We start from the raw sequence: 20,970 nt of genomic DNA, 5'->3' as shown, positions 1-20,970 counted from the left end.
CATCACCATCGTCATAATCACCACCATCACCATCAAACAGACGGCCTTGATGAAAACAATAAAAAACAATGCTGAAACAACGACGACTACTACTACTATTACTAATACTACTTACAACAATAACAACAACAACAACAACAACAACAACAATGATAATGAGTAATAATAATAATAATAATAATAATAATTAATAATAATAATAATAATAATAATAATAATAATAATAATAATAATAATAATAAAATAATAATAATAATAATAATAATAATAATAATAATAATAATAATAATAATAATAATAATAATAATAATAATAATAATAATAATAATAATAATATAATAATAATAATAATAATAAAAATTTAATAATAATAATAATAATAATAATAATAATAATAATAATAATAATAATAATAATAATAATTAATAATAATAATAATGACGATGATGATGATGATAATAATAATAATAATAAAATAATAATAATAATAATAATAATAATAATAATAATAATAATAATAATAATAATAATAATAATAAAAAAATAATAATAATAATAATAATAATAATAATAATAATAATAATAATAATAATAATGATGATGATGTGATGATGATGATGATGATGATGATGATGATGATGATGATGATGATAATAATAATAATAAAATAATAATAATAAAATAATAATAATAATAATAATAATAATAATAATAATAATAATAATAATAATAAATAATAATAATAATAATAATAATAATAATAATAATAATAATAATAATAATAATAATAATAATAACAACAATGATGATGATGATGATGATGATAACAATAATAATATTCTATTCCGTCCTTTCGGGGGTTGTACAATGACGATATAATTATAAAGATAAGCTGAGATGGAAATAAAGATTTGTTAATTAAACTTTGAAAAGACGGAGGGGTAGGTTTGTCGAAGCGGGGAAAGGGGGGGGGGGGGGGGGGGGGGGGGGGTGGGCAGTTGAAATACGTAACACTGTCACTGTCCAATCAATCAGTCCTAACTGAACTTGTCATGGTTTGCTGGTTAATCATCATCATTATTATTATTATTATTATTATTATTATTATTATTATTATTATTATTATTATTATTATTATTATTATTATCATTATTATTATTATTATTATTATTATTTATTATCATTATTATTATTATGATTATTATTATTATCATTATTATTATTATCATTATTATTATTATTATTATTATTATTATTATTATTATTATTATTATTATTATTATCATTATTATTATTATCATTATTATTATTATTATTATTATTATTATTATTATTATTATTATTATTATTATTATCATTATTATTATTATTATTATTATTATTATTATTATTATTATTATTATTATTATTATTATTATTATTATTATTATTATTATTATTATTATCATTATTATTATATTTTTATCACTTTCAATTCCCAGAACGACATGGATCCTATTGGCAGGCCGATTTCCATCCTGAACGCGAATTCCTCAAAGATCATTCAATCTCGACATGCACCACTGGCGTTCCACATCACCGATTTCCTTTCTTGGAAAGACTTGAGGCATTCTCGGAGAACAAAGGTTAAGGACAATCAACACGACTAGCTGGAATCTACTGACTGGGAGTGTGACGTATGCATTCACACACACACACACACACACACACACACACAGAGAGAGAGAGAGAGAGAGAGAGAGAGAGAGAGAGAGAGAGAGAGAGAGAGAGATACATAGATTAGATAGACAGATAGATAGATACATAGATAGATAGATAGATAGATAGAGAGACAGACAGACAGAGAGGGAGAGGAGTGAGAGAGAGAGAGAGAGAGAGAGAGAGAGAGAGAGAGAGAGAGAGGGAGAGAGGGAAAGGGAGATAGAGAGCGAGAGATAGAGATAGAGAGGGAGAGAGAAAGCGGGAGAGAGATATATAGATAGATAGAGAGAGAGAGGGAGAGAGAGATAGATAGATAGATAGATAGATAGATAGAGAGAGAGAGAGAGAGAGAGAGAGAGAGAGAGAGAGAGAGAGAGAGAGAGAGAGAGAGAGAGAGAGAACAAGTCGAGGTTGACTGATTTATTGAGATGATTTTTTATCTTGTATTTTTCGTTCTTGCGTTGTCTGTCACTTTTCATTCACACCTGTTCACATCCTTATCAACCCACGTAAAGCTGTATCGAATCTAAAATGGATTTATAAATAACAATAGAAGATCCGTCTCGATTGCTCTTTGCCGTAGATTTCTATGACGTGTCGATATCAATATTGTTATAGGACGTGTCATAATAAACACATATCATTATGATTGCCCAGTTCTTTCTTTATCTACCTCTGTTGGGAGGAGGGCGGGTGGGCTTTCGGATCGGAAGGTCCTAGGTTCCAGCCACTCTCGGCGCATAGCTGAGCCCTCGGAAAAGGCTGTTTACTTTCATTCTCGCATCATACTCAGGTTTAAAATGAGTACCTGGCCGTTAACAGCGTTGTCTCTGTCGGAAAAAAATATATTGTAATATCGCCTAACAGGCGTCATGTCTCGTTCTACATGTTACGCGTTGCTGTTGGTCAGGGACCCCTTTGAGCACGTTTAGTGGACATTGCATAGATATATCATATAAAAGCTCAAGTTTTACCATACTCTACAGTGTTAGCGATTCACATTGTATGTGGTATCTTTCTTTATTCAACCTCTTAAACGTAAGTGCTTCAATAGGGACAAAAACTGGGGATAAACGATATCCTATATTATATAGATGGTTCGAAGATGACGTCACTCAGGTCTTTGTTATTGTTTTTTGCCATCCGCGTTTATGAGTAATGCTCACCGAACTGTATTAACCTGACTATAAACGTTCATGGATACACACAGTTTTGTGTGTTGGTCCGTTATACTTCCGGATGGCAATGTTATGAGCTTCTTAGCCAAGATCATACTATATACAGAGAAACACCAAGGCTTAGCTATTTGATGGGGACAGACCGTGTGGGCTCCGCGACTGGGAATCCCAAAGCAAATATCATTTGACGGCAAACAATCGGCCATAGAGGCAGAGAAGAGACCGTCTGTAAAATAAGCTCTCTTGACTTCCGTGTTGCATTTAGAAAGAATTTTTTTTTTTAAATGTATATAGATACTACGGACATAATATGCCGACTGACGACGTGGATGGAGACTACAGAAACATGTGTATCGGCCATAAATAAGTGAGTGACTCCATCTATATTTTATATTAGCTCTAACCAACGTTATCGAGCACTCTCGTACCTACAAGTACCCACCAACACTCGCACACACACACACACACACACACACACACATATATATATATATAGGGGCAGCGTGGCTCAGTGGTACGGTCTTTGTTTCCTACCCGAATGGTACCGAGTTCAATCACCCGCCGCTGCGCTGTGTGGCCTTGAGCAAGTCACCTCGCCCTAGCTCACTTTGCGGCGCTGCTCTGCGGGTGACGCCTGGGTTATTCTAGTCTTCCCTTGGAATAGACCCTAGAGACAAATTTCCCCTTGGGGATGAATAAATGGAATTTTATATATATATATATATATATATATATATATATATATATATATATATATATATATATATATATATATATATATATATATATATATACGAAGGCTGGATTTCCAACACCAGCACTTGTGAAGTCGATTTTTCTACTTTTTGAAATTTTCCATCCATTAAATTGAAACATAATCTAAATTTTATTTAAAGCATCAAGTGACACAAGAATTTCCTTAGATTTGTGTCAAGTTTGACTGTGATAAAATAATAGACCAAACGAGAAGTTTTCAGGGAAATAATCCCTAATACCTCAAAATGGAAAAAAAATCGGATATAGATAGTTTGAAGATGACGTCACTCGGGTCTTTGTTATTGTTTCTTGCCATCCGCGTTGATGAGTAATGCTCACTAAACTGTATTAACCCGACTATAAACGTTCATGGATACACACAGTTTTGTGTGTTGGTCCGTTATACTTCCGGATGGCAATGTTATGAGCTTCTTAGCCAAGCGCATACTATCTATATATTTAAAACCTATTTTCTTGAAAAATTTAATAGCTATATATAAATTTCAATAAATGGGTTTGATTGTGGTAAGATTTTAAAAGTGCAGAAATCAAATTCGATTGACTTCTAAAGAGGAATGGCCTCCAATGAACCCTGTCTTGAATCCAACCCAAAAGACTCCAACATTTGGTCACGGATGGGTTGAAGGAATGAGAAAACGTTTTATAAAGAAGAAGAGATTAAAAAGTCATTTTTAAAAAAAATGTGCTTTTATATAGTGCAATATCCATTAAACGTGCTCACAGCGCGTTACAAGAGGGACCTGGCCAACAGCAACACACAACATGTAGGAGGGGACATGGCGCCTGTTAGGCAATATTACCATTTTTTTTTCGGACAGAGACAACGCTGTTAACAGCCAGGTAATCATTTTACACCTGAGTACGGTGAGAGAATGTGAGTAAAGAGCATTTTCCAAGGACTGGACTACGCGCCATGCCGAGCAAGGCTAGAACACAGGACCTTCCGATCCGAAAGCGAGTGTCATACCACTAGACCACATAGCCGCACAAATGCATGGAATTGAATTGACTAGGTATTCAAGGCATAAGAAATAAACGACACGCATCGATCATAAAGCAAATCTATAGGGAATGAGATTAGCGGAAGAGTAGCGTCCCTTGATTGGTGGTCACGAGCGGAAAAGTTATTAGAGAGAGAACGTCATGTTGGTTGTGCGGCATGAGACACTTCACCGAAAGCGAGGACAAGAGAGACGCATACGCAAAACCATTTTGACGTTCTCTCTGTAAGGTGACGTCCAATCAAGGGACGCTACTCTTCCGCTAATCTCATTCCCTATGCGAGGGATCGACAGATCACACATCAAATTGTGAGAATCACGCTCAAAATCTTCGACATGGCATCCGTGTGGTGTATTTATTTAAACAATCGTGGCGGAATTAAATATTTTATACCTATTTTATTGAAAAATTGTTCTATATAGACTTCAATGAATGGGTTTGATTGTGGTAAGATTTTAAGCGTGCATAATCTACGGACTGGACTTATACATGGGAGCTGTTAATAAACATTCTATGTATAATTCCCTCAAACTTCTACAATATTGTTTATATATAATGTTATATCGTTTCAATAATAATAATAATAATAATAATAATAATAATAATAATAATAATAATAATAATAATAATAATAATAATAATAATAATAATAATAATAATAATAATAAAATAATAATAATGATGATGATGATAAAAATAATAATAATAATAATAATAATAATAATAATAATAATAATAATAATAATAATAATAATAATAATAATAATAATAATAATAATAATAATAAGAAGAAGAAGAAGAAGAAGAAGAAGAAGAAGAAGAAGAAGAAGAAGAAGAAGAAGAAGAAGAAGAAAAAAAAGAAGAAGAAGAAGAAGAAGAAGAAGAAGAAGAAGAAGAAGAAGAAGAAGAAGAAGAAGAAGAAGAAGAAGAAGAAGAAGAAGAAGAAGAAGAAGAATGACGATGATGATGCCAAAAGATGGAAACAAAATCAAATAAACAAACAGAAAAAAAGCAAACAAAAAAAAAAAAAAAAAAAAGAAAAAAAAAAAAAACTCAAAAAAAAAAAACAACAACAACAACAAACAGCAAAACGCACCAACCTCGCGTTCATCACCAAGATCCTTGTCGAATTTATTGACAACGTTACGAATTTGATCATTGGACGTGTGACCTTCAACCCCTATTTTTGCACGCGCATATGTGTGTCTGTAGTCTGTACGCGCGCGCGTAGTAAGTGTTTGTGTGTGTGTGTGTGTGTGTGTGTGTGTGTGTGTGTGTGTGTGTGTGTGTGACAAGAATTAATTTAATAAAAACGACCTTTTCTACATGATGCCAACGTGATCAAAACGAAAAAGAGGACACTTCCTCGAGAGTTTAAACCGTTCTGTTGTTATGATAAATAGGTCACGAGGTCAGACAGAGCTAGAAACCGTATGTCATTGACACATTGACATGGTTCTTAAAGTTAAGCGGAATGATAGAGTTATTGATAAACGGATAGATAGATAATAGATAGAATGATAGATAGATAGATAGATAGATAGATAGATAGATAGATAGATCGATAGATAGATAGATAGATAGACAAACAGACGTATAAAATATAGATATATAGATAGATAGATAGATGTATAGATAAACAGGTAGATAGATAGATAGATAGATAGATAGATAGATAGATAGATAGATAGATAGATTGATAGATAGATAGACAAACAGACGTATAAAATATAGATAGATAGATAGACAGACAGACAGACATATAGATAGATAGATAAATAGATAGATAGATAGATAGGTAGACAGATGAGTGAATAGACAGAAAAGCATAGTTCATATAAAAGTACATTTTAAAAGATTTTATAACCTCACAGAGGTGCACGATTTACACTTACACACAAACACAAACAAACACACATACACATAATTAAGAAATAATTAAAAACAAAACAAAACAGCGTGCTGCCCAAATAAGGACGTGAGGAAAAATCAGTTTCAAGTAGAATAAGTGCAAATAAGATAAATAAATGGATGAAGAAATTATAAATAATTGAATAAACAAACAAACAAACTTTTATCACAGATGAATCAATAAATACATTGACAAATCATTTAACGAATAAATAAATAAATAAATAAATAAATAAATAAATAAATAAATAAATAAAAATAAACACATCGATGAATGAATTAATTAAATGTGGCTCATTACCTTTCTTTTCTAACACGGCAAATCCCTCCTGAATTATTAATCACTAGTAGCGGTATGGAGTAGATAGTATATAATTCACAATACAAACCAACATGTACCTTGTATCTCAATCTTTAAGCTGAATCTTTCGAGAAACAAATGCACACGCAATCTAATTGAAAAATAATATATATAAACTGCACACTCTATATATTTCTTTTGACATTACAAAAGAAGTGTGGCTGCTCGACACGCATGCCCGCCCGGCAAAGAATGAAAAAATATTTCGAGTAAGCCGAACAAAAGGAAAAAAAAGAGAAAAAAAAGGGGGGGGGGGGGGTCTTCCAATTTAAGCTAACGTGTTATATTTTGTAAGTAAAACGTTCAAGAACAACAAACAACAACAACAACACACTCAGCAAGTCTTCTCTTTACTTCTTGCTGACACTTTTCGCGTTGCAATGAAGGAATCGAATCGACACGAAATTTATCAGTAGTAATTGACACCGTGACCTAGTAATAGTTATAATAAATCGGTACTCAACAAGTGGTGAATCAGTTCGTTCTATAGTTCATAAAATAACAGACCAGCCAATTCCATATATGGAGAAGAAGAAGAAGAAGAAGAAGAAGAAGAAGAAGAAGAAGAAGAAGAAGAAGAAGAAGAAGAAGAAGAAGAAGAAGAAGAAGAAGAAGAACAACAACAACAACAACAACAACAAAAGCAACAGCAACCAACAACAACAAAAACAAGAAAAAGAAGTTCAAGCTCGTAAGTCACTGGTTTGAGTCCCAATTTGGGCAGCGCAAAGTTAAGTCCTCGGAAAAGACTCTTTAACCCCAATGTCTCACCATTCTCAGGTTTAAATGTTGAGTACTTGTCTGCCGAAAGGAAGATTGTGTTTTACAAACGTCATGTCTTGCCTACATGTTTAAGAGTTTCCATTGGCTTGGTGGTCCTTGTAAAGCGTGTTGAACAAATGCAACTAAGAGAATTTCCAATGACTCAACATGGCGCTGCCCACAGCGAGACTCAAACCATAACCTTCTTTAACTCATAGCCTGACATTGCCCAAAAAGTATGCCAAAATACAGACTACACTATGAAACTTCGTGGTTACACAGAGTTTTGTGTGTTGGTCCGTTCAATGTTGTGACCAAGGCATCTATAGATAGTATGTGCTTGGCTAAGACGCTCACAACATTGCCATCCGGAAGAATAACGGACCAACACACAAAATCATGTGTAACCATGAACTTTTATAGTCTGGTTAATACGGGTTAGTGAGAATTACTAATAAACGCGGATGTCAAAAAAAAAAAAAACAATAACAAAGACCTGAGTGACGTCAACTTCGAACTATTAATAACAATTCATTAGACGAGGCGGTGCAGTAAACTAAAAATGACGTCACAGTGCAAGTCATGCTGTCAGGAAACGAGTTAACGAAAGCGACGCTCAACTCGTAGCCATCGTTAACATTTTTAGCCTGACACTTGAACCCTCCAGGACTGGCAGTTTGACGTCATTTTTTTATCAGTGTCAGGCTATAACTTTACGATGGCTACACTCAAATCCGGAACCCACAAATCTCGAAAACAAATAACAACAAAAGAAAACAAAATCATGGCAAGAATAAGAATATCGCGATAACAATGTCATTGTTTATCAGTTATGGCGGTTGTTTTTCTTATCTCGAAACAATCAACATTTTTAATTATCAAACATTAAAATATTAAACATTTGTGTGTGTGTGTGTGTGTGTATGTGTGTGTTTGTGTGTTTTACCTTTGTAATTTTCGTTAGAGCAATGCAATTTTTTTTACCTTTTGTACAAATGAAAACATTGGACCAGATTACGTGACGATGCGGCAATAATATCACCAGTGGGCATTTCTGTCAAATTCAAATGTTTCCAAAAAGTAGATACCTCCTATTCCTATGTAAATTGCACTTTTAAGAGAAATGTATACGTCCTCAAAATTCCTCTCATAAAAAAACCCACATACACAGACATACACTTTCTCACCCCCCCCCCCTCCTAGATAACACAAGACTCCTAGTAGTCTGTGCCCCCCCCCCCCCCCCACCCCCATTCCCTCAGACATACACCCACCCACTTACCCACCCGCACCCACACACAAAGTTCGAGCACCGGCGTGTTATAAAAACCAACATTCTAATCAAACAAGCCTTCGTCATCAGTTTTCCCAGCTACCAAAACTCCCCTTAACTTTTGCTGAGTGGATGAAATCAACCACACGAATCGCTGGTCTATTGAGGCCGTTTTCAAACAAAAAACACAATACAGGCATGTATGTTGTCATACAAATGATTATCAAAATCAATACAGTCAGCGAATTGGCCAAGAAAGGTAGATAGATAGTATGCGCTTGGTTGAAAGAATCCCAACATTGCCATCCGGAAATAAAGATAGTTTGCGCTTGGCTAAGAAGTTCACAACATTGCCATCCGGAAGTATTACGGACCAACACACAAAACTGTGTAGTCTTGAACGTTTATAGATAGTGTGCGCTTGGCCAAGACACTCACAAAATTGCCATCCGGAAATATAACGGACCAACACGCAAAATTATGTGTAACCATGACCGTATTAACCAGACTATAAACCTTCATGGTAACACAGTTTTGTGTGTTGGTACGTTATACTTCCGGATGGCAATGTTGTGAGTTTCTTAGCCAAGTGCATACTATCTATAAACGGGTTTTCGACTAAGAGACCGGAGGCAGTGTTCGGAATGTCGTAGAAAAAATAATAATGACCGGCTAGTTTGTTGCTTTTTGTTTGTTTTTTTGTTTTGTTTTGTTTTTTAAACCAAAAACTATCTGATATAGAACATTGATGTTATGCGTACATCCGGCTGCCAGCTTAATGGAACCCGCTAACACACAAAACTGTTTGTGTGTGTAACCGATACGTTAATGTTTATACCTTGATTGATATAATTTAATGAGAACCTATCAGTAACAGGATGTCTAAAAATAGTAACAAAGAGCTGAGTGACGTCAACGTCATTCCTTCTTACAATATCACGTGCCGCCCACCCACCTACCCCCTCCTTTTGAGTCTCAGACCTGCCAACTCTTCACATTCCAAAAGGGGAACCAGAACGCCCGAAAATAAGAATTTGAGACAAAAAGAAATAGGAAATTCACCTCTTTCACCTCCCCCCCTCGTTGTTCTTTTTTATTCTTACCATTATCATCATTTTTTGTAAATCGGACTTTTAGAGAAACTGGCGGAATAGTAAGTACAAAAAAGAAGAGTGAAAATAGGAATGATTCCGCGAGGACGAGAGACGCATGCGCACGACCAATATGACGTTCTCTCTCTAATAACTTTCCCGCCGTGACGTCCAATCAAGGGACGCTACTCTTCCACTAATTTCATTCCCTATTGTTATGAAAATTAAAACAGTGAACAGTAAAGTTTGCCTCTCTCCTCTCAAAAGCGTACGTATCCAGGGTAATTGCTGTGACAGTTTAATTGAATATAATAAATTGTACAATGTATTTGTAAGCCCCTATATTATGACATTGTTCAAATGTTATTCTGAGGGTAATTTTACACATTGCTGAGTTTTGACTCGGTATAATTTCATGTCATTTAACATATTGGAAAATAAATGGGAGATTATTATTGGGGGCAGGGTGGCTCATCAGTACGGTCTTTGCTTCCTACCCGAAAGGTATCGAGTTCGATCACCCGCCGCTGCGCTGTGGCCTTGAGCAAGTCACCTCGCCTTAGCTCAACTTGCGGCGCTGCACTGCGGCTGACGCCTGGGTTATTCCAGTCTTCCCTTGGAATAGACCCTAGAGACAAATTTCCCCTATGGGATGAATAAAGGGATTTTTTTTTCTTTTTCTTTTTTTTTTTTTTTTTTTTTTTTTTTTTTTGTTATCAGCAAAACATTCTATTTTTAAAATGATGATTAAATAAATTTTAAAAATAAACTTCCCTTTATCCATCCTATAGAGGGATATTTGTCTCTAGGGGCTATTCCAAGGGAAGACTGGAATATCCCAGGCGTCAGACGCAGTGCAGCGCTGCAAATTGAGCTAGGACGAGACGACTTGCTCAAGGCCAAAAGCGCAGAGGGTATTCGAACTCGGTACTTTACGGGAACGAAGCAAAGGCCTGACCGCTGAGCCACACTGCCCCATAATAATGATGATTATGATGATAACAATAATAATATATTTTTTAAATGCCCTTCCGCCACGACACCATAAGATATCGTCGCCGAGGAATTCCATGAAGGAATATAGATATTTCATTTGGGGTGGGGGGGGGGGGGGGGGGGGGGGGGGCGAAGTGGCCGAGTGGTTAAGGTATTGCACTGTGGCCCGGAAGGTGCCGGTTTCGAGCCCCGCTTCAGGCAGGCTCTTTGGGTTTCTTCCTTGAGCAAGACTATTAACCCCCAATTTGCTCAATAATATTATTAATAATAATAATAATAATAATAATAATAATAATAATAATAATAATAATAATAATAATAATAAAAATTTAATAATAATAATATAATAATATTAATAATAATAATAATAATATTAATAATAATAATAATAATAATAATAATAATAATAATAATAATAATAATAATAATAATAATAATAATAATAATAAATAATAATAATAATAATATATATAATAATAATAATAATAATAATAATATAATAATAATAATAATAATAATAATAATAATAATAATAATAATAATAATAATAATAATAATAATAATAATAATAATAATAATAATAATAATAATAGTTATAAATAAATAAATAAATATAAAACAACACCTGCCCAAAATAATCGCAAATAACCGGGGAAAGACCAAGAATAAACCAAGGTAACTGCAGCTATGTGGTCTAGTGGTATGACACTCGCTTTAGGATCGGAAGGTCCCGGGTTCGAGCCACGCTCGGCGGATACTTGAGTCCTTGGAAAAGGCTCTTTACTCACTTTCTCTCGCCGTAATCATGTGTAAAATGAATACCTGGCCGTTAACAGCGTTGTCTCTGTCGGAAAAAAAATGTAATATCGCCTAAATAGCGTCATTTCTCATTCTTTATGTTACGTGTTGCTGGTAGGGACCCCTTGTAAAGCGCTTTGAGTACGTTTAGTGGATATTGCTCTATATAAAAGTCAAGTTTTTCAGACGAACAAATATAATTCCAATAACGCTGGTTTTCCAAAACTCGTTAAGTCGATTTTTCTATTTTTTGAGATTTTTCATCCATGAGATAAATTGAAACATAAATTTTACTTTAAGCATCAAATAGCACAAGAATTCCCTTAGATTTGTGTGACTTTGAAGTTTAAATAGATGATAAAATAATAGACCGAATGAGAGATTTTAGGGGAAATAATCATCAATATCTCAAAATGGGGGGAAAAACGGAGTTGGGAAGTTTTGGAAAACCACTCTTCAATTGCACTTTTCCACGAACGATTTCATCATACCATGGCCGACAAGCGTACTATAATTACATCATGCATCATACCCAATGCAGCTTCTCAAAAAGCTTCAATTGACACGTAGAGCCAATGCATTTTTCCATTCGATAAATTGTTTTGTTTGTGGGAAATCAATACAATTGTCATCTTAGCCACGACTATGCAATGGTCTCAAACCAAAATAGCGGTACAGCCTTTAACAGTCAATAAAGTAGACGATTACAGCCAAAAAAACCCGACAGAAAACCTTTTTTTTTTCTTTTTAAAAAAAATTAATTCTCAATTTGGCCAGCTTAACTTTTACGTCACATTCCGATGGAGAAAACTGACTTCCAATTTGCAAAAACAAATCTTTTTTATTTTAAAGTCTTTAACCTGAGAGGTCTTAAAAGACGCCTACGAAATCCCAGGAAATCTGAGGAATCGTTCGGATACATCGATACAGCGCTTTGAGGTTTCGGCGAAAGGCGCTATATAAATATGCTTATTATTATTATTATTATCATTATTATTATTATTATTATTATTATTATTATTATTATTATTATTATTATTATTATTATTATTATTATTATTTTTATTATTATCATTATTATTATTATTATTACCATTTATTATTATTATTATTATTATTATTATTATTATTATTATTATTATTATTATTATTATTATCATATATATTATTATTATTATTATTATATTATTATTATCAATATTATTATTATTATTATCAATATTATTATTATTATTATAATATTATTATTATATTATTATTATATTATATTATTATCATTATTTATTATTATTTTATTATTATTATTATTATTATTATTATTATTATTATTATTATTATTATTATTATTATTATTATTATTATTATTATATATTATTATTATTATTATTATTATTATTATTATTATTATTATTATATTATTATTATTATATTATTATTATACGTGAGGTACACGTTTTCTGGCCAAATTTTTTGAGAAAAAAATGTGTTTAGTTGGCAAGTCTGGCATGTTGTATGAATATCAGACTTGATTATCGGGGTGGATTATTGACATGGATATTAAAATACTGTCATCGGGATGGACAGCTGTGACGGGGATAAGGATTAAACCATCAATAACACGCACATGACACACGACACACAATACACACACAAAACATATCAATTTGCCTACTTATCCTTTTTTGTTATTATGGCATTGTGAAACGCTATTGACCATTGTAAATGGATAAAAATGAATGACGTTATCTAAATTTTCCATTACATTCCATACACCTCTCTCTCTCTCTCTCTCTCTGTCTGTCTGTCTCTCTCTCTCTCTCATTATCCCCATCCCACTCTCATTCTCTATCCCCATCTCTCTCCCTTTCTTTCCCTCCCTCTCTCTCTCTCTCTCTCTCTCTCTCTCTCTCTCAGAGACCCCCCCCCCCTCAAGTTGTTTGTTTGTTTGTTTGTTTATTTTAGTGAATGACGCCAATGACGATAGTGACGTTAGTAAATGGCTCTATGGCCGGACTGAATACTGAAATAACCTTGAGATTGAGTCACTGTCTTGTCGTGACTCTAAATGGTTGAAGACGATAACGGTAACAAGGCAAACAGGAACAACTTGACTGGGGACTCGGTGTGTGTGCGTGTGTGTGTGTGGAGGGGTGGGGCGACTTCCAGAGAGAGAGAGAGAGAGAGAGAGAGAGAGAGAGAGAGAGAGAGAGAGAGAGAGAGAGAGACATGTGGGTAGAGAGGGAAAGAAAGGGAGAGAGATGGGGATAATGAGAGAGAGAAAGAAAGAAAGAAAGAAAGAGAGAGAGAGAGAGAGAGAGAGAGAGAGAGAGAGAGATAGAAAGAGAGAGAGAGAGAGAGAGAGAGAGAGAGAGAGAGAGAGAGAGAGAGAGAGATAGATAGAGAGAGAGAGATTGTAGGACAAAAAAACAAGTAAATCACATGAATATGTGACCCATCACCGCGAAATAGTATTATTATTATATTGGGCTGGTTCAGTTGTTAAAAATTATAGTTATGGCTAAAAAATGAAATTTGAATTAGCCATATGTATGTAATTTATCGAGGACACTTGAGGACACTGAGTCTTGTTTCTTAAAGAGAAAAAAACCAACATCCATTCTGGTCATTTTGAGTTTGATATCACATTTTACCATTGGGCTGACCCCAATATAATACCATTTTGATATGACAGGTAAGGGAATGAGATTAGCGGAAGAGTAGCGTCCCTTGATTGGACGTCACCGTAAAAGGTTTTAGATCGAGAACGTCATGTTGGTTGTGCGCTCCGGTGAAAGCTGCATGAGACACGTCACCGAAAGCGGGGACGAGAGAGACGCATGCGCAAAACCAATTTGACATTCTCTCTGTAAGGTGACGTCCAATCAAGGGACGCTACTCTTCCGCTAATCTCAATTCCTATAGATATAAGAGACATATTTGGGGCCATAATATTTGTCAGTTGGACACGTGACCAAAGTAACTTTTATCAGGTTAAACTGAAAATCACTGATGGATAAAGTTGACCGTCCATTCAGCTTGAGCTTTTATATAGAGCAATATCCACTAAACGTGCTCAAACCGCTTTACATAGGGTCCCTGACCAACAACAATGCATAACATGTAGAATGAGACATGATGCCTGAAGGCGTTGTTATTATTTTAGTCTGACAGAGACAACACTGTTAATGGCCAGGTACTCATCTTACACCTGAGCACAGTGAGAGAATGTGAGTAAAGAGCCTTTTCCAAGGACTCGATTATGCGCTGAGCAAGGCTCGAACCCAGGACCTTCGGATCCAAAAGAGAGTGTCATACCACTAGACCACATAGCCACATTGACCATCCATTATATACAAAGTCCAAGTGGGGGGATAAAAAAAAAAGCAAACATAGGTTGAGATAAAATCTAATACTGGGGGGATCAACAACCAGACAACAAATTGTCTGTTCCTCATTGGTGGTATGAATATGACATTAGAATAATTATCTCTAATTGTAAGAAATATTCAAGTAGTCTTGTGGTACGACACTTGCTTTCGGATCGGAAGGCCCTGGGTTCGAGCCTCACTCAGCGCATAGTTGAGTCCTTGGAAAAGGCTCTTTACTCATGTGAGTAAATTCTCTCACTGTACTCAGGTGTAAAATGAGTACCTGGTCGTTAACAGCATTGTGTCTGTCGGGAAAAATTGTATTATCGCCTAACAGGAGTCACGTCTTGTTCTTTATGTTACTTGTTGCTGTTGGTCAGGGACCCTTTGTAAAGCGCTTCGAGCACTTTGAGTGGATATTGCGCCATATAAAAGCTCAATTCAATTCAAATGTTTGATTGATATGATGATTATATTTATCATGTCATAAATTGAGAAAAATAAATTGCAATATAATTGGGGATTTAGGACCGCTACAAAGCTGCTGGAGCCAGGGTTTATCCCGATTTCTGTAGTAAAGCGCTTTCCATTAGATCAAACAAAACCAGCTACCCAATTGCTGCTGGGTTGGCAGCATTAGTTTATCTGGCTTCTGTTGTGTTATGTTGTATGGTAATTAAGTAGTACTTCAGAGCCAAAAGGTCAATGCTTGCTACCTTTAAATAGGGCACTAGTTTATCACAAATTCAACACAAAACATGTAGAACGAGACATGACACGTGTTAGGTGATATTACATTTTTTTTCGAGTAGGAACAATGCTATTAACAACCAGGTACTCATTTTACACCTGAGTACGGTGAGAGAATGTGTGTAAAGAGTCTTTTCCAAGGACTCAACTATGCACTGAGCGAGGATCGAACCCAGGACCATCAGATCCGAAAGCTTGTGTTGTACCACAAAACTACATAGCCGCACCATGTGTATACTTAATACTTTCATAAACTTCAATTTAATTCTCATTTCTGGTCATTTTGATTTTAAAGCTACTGTTATTCACACTCCGATATAATATTTGAAATAGTGGATTAAAATCACTTCTCCGATTTGTCATATAACCAAGGAATAAACATCAGATCCTCATCATTATTAGCTACTCTCTTCTTCTTCAATAACAAATATATCATGAATATTGATATAATAAATGAACTTATTCTCAAAAACAACATCAAAGATCGGGGACAATGAAGATATGTATTCAAGTTGTTTAGACTGTGCACTCATTTATTGAGGTGCGAGTGCGATAAATTGCCTTTGTTCAAATAGAAGATGGAATGCCTATGAAAGCGATGATGATGATGCAATGAAGATTATGATCAAAATAACAATAGTCTAATAGTAAAGTAACTGTAGTGGTGGTCTCATTTAACTTACACACTACCTACTACTACTACAAAGGACTATCATGATGATTATAAATAAAAGTTCCTTAGAGCCATTAGGCTCATGGAGCCAGAGTTCATCCCAGTTTCTATTACATGAAATGAAAAATACCAATTACCAGCGTGATATATGGTTATATAAATTAAAGGTAACATCGTCGTTATCATTATTATTGAGGTATCAGCCTGGAATGGTATAATAAAAATGACTGAGAGAACACAATTATTGTCTTAATTCCTCTGCAAAAGACAGAGAGATAAATTGGAGTCAATAATGTATGATCATATGATATATGGAAACCGTACAGCAAGTCTTTTATCACTATCACTGGGTGTGTTGATTTTTTTTTTTTTATTAACTATCTATGTAACTTGGCTTGACTTGGACCTAACTGGGGCATCAATCAATTCAATTGACTTGACTTTGTTACTCGAATTCGAATGACATGCATCTTCGGTATCTAGATATCTGTATGTATGTAAGAATTAGATGTTTAAAAGACAATGTCGATGGATGACACAAAATCAGTAAATGCCTACCTTAGAGTAACCGGCGTCTTGACTTGGACTGCTTGCACTGCACACAATCAAGGTACAAGTAGAAGTGGAGGAGAACTGGAGAACACAGTGATCAGTGAATGTGTCGGGGCGGAGTTAGGCAAAGTGTAAACAGGAAGTGCTACGTGGATCGCATCGCAACCAATTCATTCGATGAATATAATTGCTAATCTCAAGAAACATTAAGCAAATTAGGATGTGCTGTAAGAAATTGGTGTCTATCCTGCACTCAAATTATGATGCAGTGGTCTTTGTATCCAAGATAAACGACAAATCACAAAACACTCTATGCGTCGAAGTAACTTCTCTGTATATTTTCATAACCTTTGACCTCACTCAATTCAAAAGTCAGATCAATGTTGGCTTTTGAAACGAAATCTTTGACTGCCTGAAAATGTTCATAGACTATTAAAATTTCTCGTCCCAAATTTGAATTCTTTGGCAACAAAATACATTTTTCTCAGAAAATGATGTAGACTGACCAATTTTTTATCAACCGGATGTCATAATTTTATTTGGGGTTTCGGGTTATGTTCAAAGAAAAGAAAACAAACAAAAAACACATCCGAGTTATCTACTCTTTGTTGACATTTTTACTCGTAGGCAGTTCGTGTTCGTTCATCATGAACTACTCACTCCCAGAGATCTGTGCCGAGTGCCGATCCCACTCTGTCTTTGGGTACCGGTAGTCTACCTGTTCACTCGTCGCGTACGTGTAGTACTCACGCTTACACCATAATTTCAGTGCCCTAATTCTCATGACACGAACGAACGACATTTGCAATCGAAATCAAATTCAGTGTGTACGTGTGATTTCCAGCTTTCGAAAGTAAATAGTAGACGACCTACGATAAGAGTTAAAAGTGGAAGTTTGAGTTTGACTGTGACAATGACAAGGAGTGATGAGTCTTGACAAGCTTGGCTTAATTAAGTTTTAAAGACTAACGACGAAATTGTGCACTACACAACTCTACTACAAGTACAAGGGAGTGATTTGAATTAGGTGTCTGAAGCGAATAGTTTATTTTATTATTACCAATAAATTCAAGTGCTTTGGACTCTATTGGTTCCACATTCCATGTTATCCTTCATTTTATATTGACGGCCGAACAACATATATAGTTATATCTAGATACCATAATCTGACATTGGAAACTGCAATGAGAAAGGTGGCCTCTTCTTTTGTAACAAATTGACACGTTGAAGTTACTTGCAAATAGCCTATGGCCAAGGAAAGAGTCAACGTCTAGTCTAGTCATATTTATTTTTAACGCAGAATAATCTTTTAACCTAATAAAAGGGCATACCATGATTATGACGATGAAAATGCATTCCCGTAATTTGCATTTGATGAACTCTTTGTCAATAGCCTTATACATTTTCATCCATTTGGCCTTTGCCACTGAGGAGACAGTTGTCTTGACGAAAAAAACTAATCTACAGCATTCAACATTATCCGATACAGCCCAAGATTCACTCCCAGCTGATAACGGGGAAGGCGACCGTGTGCTGTCCAGTAAAGTTTTCAGCGATGCAAAAAGTTTTGACAAGTTTTTTATTGAGGGTCGAAAGGCATATCAGGACCATTTGTGGTACTCTTGTGTTCATAAACTGGAAAGTGCGATTAAACTTTACAAAGTTTACAAAGGAATCATCACAGAATGCAAAATGACTTGCCTGGCTGGCAATAAGACAACAACAATGTCCAATTTTACAATTTCAGTGGATGAATTTGCCCACTTTACATATTTTCTGAAAACTGCAGATTGCATCCGGAGATGCAGGGAAGATCATCTTGGAGACCAAAAGACTGTGACGTCAGACTATGATGAGGATTTTGAAGAGAGAAGACCTTATCAGTATTTGCAATATTGTTACTATAAAGTAAGTTCTAAGTTCAAACATTTTTTTCTTTTCCCTCAACCTTTTACAGACATATCAGGGAATTCACCTGATAACATCCTTATCAAAACCTAAGTCTCTTTTCCTGCTTTGACTGTGTTGTCTGAAAGCGACCTGAAAATAGATATATCTTCTATATGTAGATTTAGATGAAATTTTGTCTCCCGGTTCAGTTTCTCTTGTGTATGAAATAGGAGGAGGAAAGGTGCACTTTGATCAAACTTTAATAGAAGGGGGGGGGGGGGGGGGGGGGGGGGAGGATGTGTATTTTGGGCATTTTTTTAAATTCAGGCGAGGTGAGGGTGATGTATAAAGTGGTTTTCTTTCCATCAAATATACTGCTAGTAAAATAATAGCTTCGATAGCACTTCCATGTGTGGGTCTTTTTTTCATTTTGTTTATTCCCTTTTGGTGAATTTTCATTGACACATTTCCTGTGCTGAAATTTAATAGAAAGGGCAAGATTTCTTTTTTATATATAGACCATGGGAGGAGGGGGGGGGGGGGGGGGCTCTATTTGATACAGTTGAGTATGACTTGGGTCCAACAGTCTCAAAAAACGGCATTGTAAGTATACTGGGGTAGACTTGATAAATTTAAGATTCCATTTTAAGCTCTACTATACACTTTTGATTCAGAAAAATGAGTGGAGCAGGCACTTATGTTGGTAACAACAAGAAAAGAAGTGAGTAGGAAAGTGCCAGAGAAGACAATAGAGAATAAAAATTTTGCGCTATGTAAAAGCTCAAAATTTTATTTTTTTTTATAGAGAATATTCAATTTCCTAGAATTACATGATTATAAAGGCTTTCAGTTATTTCCTAGTACAATGTAACTTTTAATATTATTTTAGAACATTCATTATATTTATTTTATTATAACGTAGTTAGAGAAACCTCAAAAAGCTGCCTCAGCAACCTACACCTACTTCCTGGCCCACCCAAACGATGCGGACACAAAAATCAACATGGAGTATTACAAAGTCACTCTCCGGATGTCTCCCTCGGACTTCATAGACATGGAGATGGTTCCTTACAGGGTGAGAAGTTTTGTCATAGTACAATGTCAATAATTTGTTTCAGTACTCTCATGATTTTAAACCCCGTTAGGCTTCGTATATTATAAGATAAGATAAGATAAGATATACTTTATTCATGAAAAAAAATGGAAATTTGTTTACAGACGTGACATGCATGAAAATGTATAAACACAAAGTTGAGAATCTATGGCAACAATGTATACATATATATATATATATATATATATATATATATATATATATATATTATATATATATATATATATATATATATATATATATATATGCAAATGCACAAAAATGTAAAAATATACAACCAAGAACCAATAGCAACACGTATATATTAATTTGATAAATTGAGATAGGCCATACCTCTGGCCTTTAGTCCGAACTTGTGTGTGGTTATTATTATATTACAATTCTAAAGCTAAAAATAGATCTATTGTAACTAGCTTTGGAAAATTCCAAGATATTGAGGCAACTCCATTCAATATATGTGTAACCCGAAGATTTTTGCACTGAGAATTTTAATCTCCACACCACTGCTACAACAACCACTATCACACCACTATCCCTACCATCACAACAACAGCCAGCAGCACATCACCATCCCTACTACTACTACTACTACTACTACTACTACTACTACTACTACTACTACTACTACTACTACTACTACCACATCATCATCATCCCTACCACCACATCGCCATCCCTACCACTACTCCTTTTTTTAAAAAAAACATTTTTATTATGTAAAGCGCAGCAGAGCACGATTCATGTGGATGTTTAGGTGCTATATAAATTCATTA

The 20,970-nt window shown here is 34.6% G+C and overlaps 2 protein-coding genes across 5 annotated transcripts in view; one reads left to right on the top strand and one right to left on the bottom strand.

Moving 5' to 3' along the window:
- LOC144978049 (UDP-N-acetylhexosamine pyrophosphorylase-like) overlaps window positions 1-17,567 on the bottom strand; it is a 59,981-nt gene extending 42,414 nt beyond the window's left edge. Inside the window, exon 1 of one of the 2 annotated variants that reach the window (XM_078923543.1) lies at window positions 17,200-17,567. The gene's annotated coding sequence lies outside the window, so the exon portion shown is untranslated. The remainder of the gene's footprint in view (window positions 1-17,199) is intronic. The other variant, XM_078923541.1, reaches the window with a different exon arrangement.
- A 36-nt stretch (window positions 17,568-17,603) lies between these two features.
- LOC144978048 (prolyl 3-hydroxylase 1-like) overlaps window positions 17,604-20,970 on the top strand; it is a 36,462-nt gene continuing 33,095 nt past the window's right edge. For 2 of the 3 annotated variants that reach the window (XM_078923538.1, XM_078923540.1), the window contains exons 1-2: window positions 17,604-19,101; window positions 20,006-20,158. In XM_078923538.1, the coding sequence (XP_078779664.1) occupies window positions 18,526-19,101; window positions 20,006-20,158 (729 nt within the window). In that variant the 5' untranslated portion in view covers window positions 17,604-18,525. The remainder of the gene's footprint in view (window positions 19,102-20,005; window positions 20,159-20,970) is intronic. The other variant, XM_078923539.1, reaches the window with a different exon arrangement.

The sequence above is a fragment of the Berghia stephanieae genome, chromosome 8 (genome assembly GCF_034508935.2).
Source record: "Berghia stephanieae isolate SIO BIC M18660-M18661 chromosome 8, UCSD_Bste_1.3, whole genome shotgun sequence".
NCBI classification, from domain to species: domain Eukaryota; kingdom Metazoa; phylum Mollusca; class Gastropoda; order Nudibranchia; family Aeolidiidae; genus Berghia; species Berghia stephanieae.
This window is presented reverse-complemented; position numbering and strand designations above follow the sequence as displayed.